This window comes from Sinohyriopsis cumingii, chromosome 7 (genome assembly GCF_028554795.1).
Source record: "Sinohyriopsis cumingii isolate HCF-2022 chromosome 7, ASM2855479v2, whole genome shotgun sequence".
Classification (NCBI taxonomy): Eukaryota; Metazoa; Mollusca; class Bivalvia; order Unionida; family Unionidae; genus Sinohyriopsis; species Sinohyriopsis cumingii.
The window spans coordinates 39,917,439-39,926,771 of NC_142967.1; the positions used below are offsets into that span (position 1 = coordinate 39,917,439).

Consider the following 9,333-nt stretch of genomic DNA (forward strand, 5'->3'; position numbering starts at 1 on the left):
TATATTAAAATAATTTTGTAAGATAAAAAATTATAACTTGCATGTATCAACAACAGTTGTCAGGACTGCTTCCACCCCCACCCATAAGCTGTCAATGTTTACTTAAAATTGTTTCCTTCACAATTCTGCACCTTTGTTTAAGTTATGACTGATGTTTATGGACCTCATTGCTCATGAGTTATCAAAGAAGAGGTGGATTCACTCCCACCAATATACACTATCCCTACCCATGGCTTTAGTTAAAATAATACAAGAAGTCTGCATACAAGTTCAAAACAACAATTCTAAAAATAAAGGAAGACAAGTTTTAGTTGCCTTTCTCTTTGCATGAATCACAAAATTTATACAAATGAACGAAAGCTTCGTAACTTTGATTACATTTATAAACCACTGGAGCCAAACTCATTAATAAAGTCTGCATTCGTTAATACCTGAAGATAGCATTTTTAAATATTATATTTTCATCAACAGCACATGGCAATGTCATTTGTGCTAAAAGACAGTCAGCATGTGGCAATTTCAATGTCCTGGGAAACTACATCTGGACTAAATAAAAATATATCAACAAGAGAAAAAGGAGAATTGTGTAATGAAACCAGAAATACATGTTTAATTTGAACTTTCAAGTTACTGTCAAATGTATCACTTCACAGTATAAAGACCAATCTATGGATTAGCCAAAGGTGAACACAGGAGTTGTCTATGGTGTGATTTTAATGAGAAAAAACACCAATCTACGTATGGGTGCTACTGTTATGTTAGCATCATTCATGCACTATAAATGGCTGGGGACAACTAGTATAGTATTTAGCAGTGTCAGTGTCTTGAAAGATCATGACCTTCTAAGCATATCAAAATAAAGCCAACTTATATACTAAGTAAGTACTGAATTAGGTTATCACATAATTGTTTGTGCTGTAACAGCTGACTGACCCTTGTCTAATTTGAATACAATATGGCATATCGTATCATACTTGTGATGATTACAATTAAAAGATCAAATTAATAAATGAATTTCACTTAACAAGACTTCTTTAATTGGTACTTATTTCCTAGTGTTGTTACCAGTGACTATGATTTTATTATCATATATATTCCTTATTGAGAAAATATTTATATTAAACAAGCCTACCAAAAAAAAGAATTCTTATTAAAATTTTCAATTTTGATGATGATTCCAAAATTTCTCTACACTAACTACCATTTTTAATAATAAAACAAGTCAAGCTTTCATGTACCTATTTTCATTATGATTTTTTAAAATCAAGCAAAAGCAGACTGTTTTTCATTCCTGTCAACACCTGAACCTCCAAATAATAAAAAGGTTTTTGAGTTATGCAGGCATGCTAAAGCAAGGGAGTGATGTGTTTAATGGATAGCTAAAAAAAATGTAAATGTTTTCTGGATCAAGGATGCCCCACCACATTGCCTGATACTGATGAAGATGAAAAAAATAACCAAGGTGTCACAGACAGATGGACATTTTGTTGAATGTTCAGAAAACACATTCGTATGCCACATTACACAATCTATTGTTTATTCCTTAAGTGAATCTTCATGGCTCTAACAATTAAAATCATGTACAATCTATTGTTTTATTCCTTAAGTGAATCTTCATGGCTCTAACAATTAAAATCATGTACAATCTACTGTTTTATACCTTAAGTGAGTCTCATAGTTCTAACCACAGAATCATGTACAATATATTGTTTATACCTTAAGTGAGTCTTCACGACTGTCAACCACAGAATAATGTACAAGCTATTGTTTTATACCTTTTTAGCTGGAGGTTTTGGTTCACAATTCACAAGCTTCCATTCATGCAGAATCTCTTCAACTCTTGCAATGAACCTACACAAAGAAACAAAATATCGTCCATGAACAACAAAACATACTATTTATAGAAAATTCTAAATCTCTGAAGTGTTTATGATTTCGAAAATGTAACCCCTAATCCAAATTAAAGTATCTTCATTGCAAAAATGGAAAAAGTGACTTCAGTGATACAAAATCTTTATCCATTCATGCACTAGGCAGCCACAGAACCCTAGTGGTTGGCTTAATGGACTCACAATCAGAAATGTGTAAGTTTGAATCCTGCACTGACCAGGCATGGTTGGCTGCCATGGTGCCTCTGGGCAAGACATTTTGCTACAACTGCCTAAGCACAATACACAGCTCTATGTAGGTCTTTAACAACGAGTGTTCTTGACCCCTGGTATTCTGAATCTGTGGGTTCATATCTGAAACAAGAGACCCTTAAAGGGACTTACACTACTTGCCAAAATACTTGTAATGTCCTGAAATTCAAGATAAGACCATTTCTTCCTTTTAACTGCAGTGTGATGAAACCATCTCAAACAGTCTTCAGCAACAACCAAATTTTCAAACTAAGCACTCTGGTGGACAAATGGTTGTCAAATTGGTGCAGTTTTCATTTAGGACCAACAAGTCAACATTCTAAACCAAAAGTTTCTGGTGGAAAGCCCATGTTGATATGACTTTCTGTTTTGGAGAAGTAACAAAAAAAGATTCTCAAGATGGCAGACATGGTGGCCATTTGTGACATCAGATGGACATTTATAACTAATTAGACATCTTAAGAAGTCTTTTGGTGGAAGCACAACATTAATATGACCTTCTGGGTGCATGTGACGTAAATCCATTCAATCAATCAATCAATCAATCAATCAATCTGACCAGCTATCTAAGTGAAGTAACAATAAAAAGATTTTCATGATGGCCATTGTGGCAGCATTATTGGAAGTCATATCAGCACTGTTTTCAATTTTGGCCAAATAAACAACATAAGAAGTCTGTCAATGAAAACCCTGCACTGATATGACAATTATTCAGAATTAGTTATATCAAGATTTTCAAGCCATCCACTGTTGCAGCCATAATGGGTGTTTGGAAAGCACCACTTTCGTTTTGAACCAACTAGGTCATCAGAAGTTATTTAGCAAAATAATATTGTTGATACAACCATCCATTCAGTAATAGCAATAACAAGATTTTCAAGCTTGTCACTGTGGTGGCCATATTGGATGTGCAAGCTGAACTATTTACATTTAGGACTAACCAGACATCACAGAAAGTCATTTCCTGGAAACCAATGTTGATATGACCATACATCCAGAAAGAGTAGTGACAAGATTTTCAAGACAGCCACTGTGACAGCCATACTGAACATCAGAATGGGATCATTTTCATTTAGGACCAACAAAGCACTGTAAGAAGTCTTCAACTGAAAACCCCATGATGATATGACCATCCATTTAGGAGAAGTACTGATAACACAATTTCAAGATGACTGCCATGGTGGACATATTGGACATCAGATTGGCATGAATTTCATTTAGGACCACTGAGACATCATAAGAAGTCTTCTAGTAGAAACCCTGAGTCAGTATGACTATTTTTCTGTAGGAGTAGTGATAACAAGATGTTCATAATGGCTATTGTGGCAGCTATACTAGATGTCTAAGCTGCACCAGTTTCTTTAAGCTTGACCTGTTTGATCAAAGTTCTTTTTAGCAGTTTCTACATCCCCTCATGTGCAAAATCTTCATGTAAGGTTCAAGCAAACAGGAAATAAAGCTGTAACTTATATTTGTTGCTGAACAGTTTAAACTTCTTGATGATAAAAAAATCTGATAATAGATTACCTTTATTCCTGGTCTATTCCAAGATTCACAGAGTTTCCACAAAGAAGAAGAGGACAGCAACACAAAATAATGATATTAAATGCAGAATTTTAAATACAGGCACAGCTGTATAGCAATATTAAACCAAGAATTTCAAAAATAACAATATTAAATGAAGAAGTTTAAATATAACATTATTTACCGAACATTAAATATAATACTAAACACAGAATTGTAAAAAGAGAAGAAAATAACTACCTCTCCCATTCTGATGCTGTTGTAAAGTCTGTTATTTCAAATACCTCACCATCCTTAAAACAAACAAAAAATACAGTTACCATATTATTCATTTTGACAGAAATTCAAAGTTATATTTTTAACACTGACTTTTCACATACAGCTATATTCTAAATATAACAGAAATTAATTTATAAATTACTAATACCAGGACTACCCCAGTACATATTGGCAATACATGTAATTTAAGAAAATATCAGGACCAACCAGGTACATATTGACAATACAAGGAAAGTGATTTAAAACACTTTTATCGGGAATATCTGTGGTATATAATCTCAATATAAGGAAAGTAATTAAAGACACTAATATCTAGACTACCCCAGGTACATATTAGCAATACAAGTAAAGTAATTTAAGACGCTAATATCGGGACTACCCTGGTACATATTAGCAATACAAGGAAGTTCATTTAAAACACTAATATCAAGACTAGCCAAGTACATATTGGCAATATAAGGAAAGTAATTTAAGAAACTAATATCAGGATCACCCAGGTACATATTGGCAATACTGTCAAGTAATTTAAGACACTAACACCAGGACTACCCTGGCACATATTAGCAATACAAGGAAAGTCATTTAAGACACTAATAACAAGACTAGCCAAGTACATATTAGCAATACAAGGAAAGTCATTTAAGACACTAATAACAAGACTACATAAAAGATGACACTTACCATGTATTCTCAAGTACAATCCAACTACAAACTGCATATACCCAGATCTGCCATTATATAATATAACCAGCCAATCTGGATCTATGCAGTTTATTAAAAGTAACCAGTACAAAAAAATATAGAGACTGATCAGCCAGCATATCATACAATGGCAGATCTATGTTTTATGCAGTTCAATATGACTTGCACACAAGTATACATGTCTGTACTGCTGTATAATGAGGATCAGTAATTATTATTCAAATGGAGCTAAGAACATGAAAACTATTTACTATTCCAAATGTTTGCAACAATTATTTTAATCTCTGCTTGAATAAAAATGTACGAGATGAATTTCACATCATGAAGTAATCTGTTTTCAGCCTAGTATTATATAATTCATCAATGTCTCCAATAAATCTAATACTTTAGTCTGAAAATGGAAAATACCCTATTGGTAATCATTAACTATTCCAACTCTCTAGTATTATATAATTTAGTATTATATAATTCATCATTGTCTGTATAAAGCTAATACTTTAGTATGAAAACAGGGAATACCCGATTGATAATCATCAACTATTCCAACTGAAAAATGATAGAATTTAACACCATCTATGGTGTTAGTGATTGAAAATTACCAAAGGTGATCAAATATTTAAGTTTAATTAAAACAGCTGATATAGTTTCTAAAAATGTAAGTTTTGGTCTATTGTCTACTGAACCACCATCCAAAGTTATTGCCAAGTAACAGTCCAAAGATTTCACTGATTAATGGTCCAAAGTTGTTGCCAAGTACCAATCCAAAGTTGTTGCCAAGTAACAGTCCAAAGATTTCACTGATTAATGGTCCAAAGTTGTTGCCAAGTAATGGTCCAAAGCTGCTGTTGCTGCTTACTAGTGTCTTTTCAAAGTCAAAGTAATGACAAACAAAACTCAATTTCTAATAGATAAAATTTGCAAATGTATATAATTTTGTATTAAAGCAATAAATTATCAATCTGAAAAAAAGAATATTTCAGACAAAGAAGGAATAATTAAATAAAACACAGGCATAATGGGCAAACAATAAACTTCTATGACTGCAAGATCTGGAATGGAAAGTTCCATAGTGTAGCCCTTTTCTAGTACAACAAAAACCTCGAACATGTCATTGCTTTTTTGCTGGTGACTTGTTGAGAAATTCTGGTGACTGTCATAATTTTAAAATGGTTTTAGCATTTGTCAAAATAGAATTATGTCCCCAATTTTTGTCTCAGTTTTATGAAACACTAATGCATCAGAATGTTGAAACAGGTTTTTATTACCAACTGCAGCTGTCATACTTCTCTACAAGGTTATGAACAACTCAGTTGCCATCCCAGTGATATACCAACCTTTGAAAATAGTGTTTAACATCAACAATATGCAGTCATTCCAAGACAATTGGCACCATCAGTATAATAACATGTACAAATACTTATCAGTGCAATAAAATGTACACATACTCATCAGTCTAATAATATGTACACTCATCACTGCAATAACACATACAAACACTTATCAATGTAATAACATGTACTAACACTCATTCTTTCTACAGACACCAACACTTTCAAATCAGTAGTGACAGTCCCCAGTCAAGATGTCTAAAAGTAAGACATCCAGCAATGCACTTTCTAATGAACTACCAGAATCAATGTATTTTTTTTCTTCATGTTTGGGTTTTAACTGCACCAAGGAACATTTTACACTCCAATGCACACTGGCTTAATGGATTCTGTAGAGTACCTACGTTCAAGTTTAAAATGTTAATTGGTATTAAATGAAACATATATTTCAGCTTTTAATGCTTGCATACATTTAATGCAATTAAACTTGAAGTCTTGTGCTCAGAAACTGCTGCTCTGATTTCAATAAAATCACATGTCTGGCATATGATGTTGGTTTAAGAGATGAGTCTGCAAAGTTTATATTTTTGGGTGCAAAAAAAAATGTTATTTATACAAATGAGCATGGGAAGGGCTATGAGCAAATTTTGCAAAGTTTCATTAAGATTCTATCTAACACTACTGAGGGATGGAATGACTAAATCTGATCCCTAGATTTCAAAGTCTTCTGAGTTTAGTCCTTCCCTATACCAACAAATTCTTCAACACCTGTTTGTATTGACTTAAAGCAGGGGTCACCAACTTAAACCAGCCTAAGGGCCACATGTGCACATTTTCCATGGCCCAAGGGCTGCACCACCTTTATCATCTCTCGTTACACCTTGTGATGCCAATCCCTGGATTCAAGCATATGTCATTGTAGCCATACAGGTGCCTTTACTATTCTTAAGTAAAGTATCAGTTGTTGTTCTAAAATTTAATATTAATGCAGTTATACCAAAGTCTGTTCATTTTTCAATGTTCACTGTCCACCAAAGATGCCATCACAAAATACAATTCCAGATGACAATTAGTGATCACTATGGACTTTTATAATGGCATTTGTATGCATGTGATAGAATAAAGAAGTCAGTGAAGAAACAACAAAGGAAATTTGCAAAATTTGGTTATTAGTTCTGACTTCAAAAGAGGAAGGATTTTGTATGAGAATGAAGAACTTTTCTGTCACAGCAACTTGAAGAAAGCCAGTTATGTGATACCAACAAAAACATCGCTGACACATGCTCAACACTTGATGAATCTGGCTTTCTGCAGGTTGCTGCAATACCGAAAAGTTTCTGGTCATTGTTCTTGGAATAAATATGTTCAAAATTATGTGTACATTCATTTTCTTTTATGAAAATTATGTTACTTTCATTAATATTTTCAAATTTTGTGTACATCAATATTGGAAATTGGTTTATCATTGATATCACATGTTCATTGGACTTCTGATGTCTTGGACATATAGGCTGCAAGATTTGGGTATTCATGTAACAAGCGGCCTGATGAGAACACATAGCAAATTCTAACTTTTCAACAAGCAAATGACTCTGACCCTATACCTCAACAAAAATGTCCAAATATAAAAAAAGGGATGGTAAGGGTTAGAGGAAACTCAAGACTAGTGTGTGTAGTGATGGCATATGATAGTGCTAGGTCATAAATTCATATTGGTGTATATGTGTCATAATGTATATGACAGTGCTAGGTCTAAAAGCTTATATGAGTACATAACTTATTCAGAATTATACTGCAACACTGCTTTTAGCAAAAGTGCACTGACCAATCCCACAAAACACAGAGTTAAAAAATATCTCCAACACTGTCTGTAGGCTTGGAAGGCATGTAACTATACTATTGCAGCATGACATTCAATTCAGTTTACATTTGATAACACATCTAGGTTGGTCTCATAAAAAAATGCCCATGTACATTAACACTGATTATGTTGCATGTATGTCCTTGGCGGTTATATACTTATCTTGCATTGCATAGTGAAAGATAAGTGAGTAAAATAAAATTGCCACTTAAAGGTATGTGTAACTAAATTCTAAAAAATGACACCTATAGCTAGTATAACAGTCACATGACTTGTACAACTTTTATTACAATTTACAGTCCTTGACCATGGAACCATTTGATTTTTGAGGCGGGGCGGGGGGGGGGTGAAGGGAGATGGGGGTCTGGGAATATGTTGAAGAAGAAAAACACCCTTAAAACAAATCAGTTAGAAAAGAAATTTGTTTTAAAAAAATAAATATTTTTATCAATCAAATAGTAAAAATTATCTTGATAAAAGAAAAGAAAAAATATCCCGGCAGGAAGAAAAAAAAACGAGAGCCCCACCCATCTAGGGGACTTCGACTAGCGCTCATTTTTTATTGGATTTTTATTGCTCCCTTTTGCCTGATAATAATCCAATACAAGTACAAAATAAGCCCGACTTTCGCAAAATCCCCGAAGGGATCGCAATATGACAGTTAAAATAGCAAGTTGTTTTATATGGGTATGCGTGACTAATCATTTTGGCGTGCAAGGGAACACGCAATTAATTAAACTGGATAAGTGTATATAGCAAAAATACACTCCAAATTTCTAAATTTGAGTAAGAAATCAGAAATGTCAAACTTAATTGATAGCTTACGTCGTCAGCTGCCATTGCTGAAGATCTTCAAAGGGAAATAACTTTTGCTCGTTGGTACAATTTGGCTATGGTCAGTAGTGTCTGATAATATCGGTTGTCAGCACAATTAAACACGTTATCGGGATCAAAATTATTTCGCACTTTGGATCTGTATACAAGATGTTTTGTGGATTTAGAACACTGAATTAGGAAAATTATACTTTTTGAAGTAAAAGAATTAAAAAAGAGCTAGTTTGATAAATAAATAAATAAAGTTAGTAACATGTCTCATAGTATAAGTATCGTAACGTGCTCACCCAGGTTTAATTTCTAGCGCAAGCTACTTTATGTTTCTGGATTTCAGCAATCCTTAAATTAAAACCTTAAATTGGTTGCAATGTTATGATGTACCGGTAATATATAGAAAGTAGTCTGATAAAAGATGAAATGCTCGTAAAAATTAATTATGGCTTCTTAAATTAGCTACTTTATATATATATATATATATATATATATATATATATATATATATATATATATATATATATATATATATATATATAAACGCTGAATGAGAAGAAAAGAGGACTTATTCTAGTCTTCAAATCTCAATAAATACATAAATATTTACGTAAGCTCATATTCTGTTCCCTCTATTTCATTACATGTACTTATAACCAACAGTCTCAACAAT

General features: G+C 33.1%; 1 protein-coding gene across 3 annotated transcripts in view; it reads right to left on the minus strand.

Annotated features, from left to right (window-relative positions):
* Nucleotides 1-8,694, minus strand: part of LOC149795072 (rab3 GTPase-activating protein catalytic subunit-like) — a 100,114-nt gene extending 91,420 nt beyond the window's left edge. For all 3 annotated transcript variants that reach the window (XM_089964776.1, XM_089964774.1, XM_089964777.1), the window contains exons 1-3: nt 8,661-8,694; nt 3,906-3,958; nt 1,776-1,851 (exon numbers count right to left, since the gene is read on the minus strand). In XM_089964776.1, the coding sequence (XP_089820902.1) occupies nt 1,776-1,851; nt 3,906-3,958; nt 8,661-8,675 (144 nt within the window). In that variant the 5' untranslated portion in view covers nt 8,676-8,694. The remainder of the gene's footprint in view (nt 1-1,775; nt 1,852-3,905; nt 3,959-8,660) is intronic.
* Nucleotides 8,695-9,333: the final 639 nt, after the last annotated feature.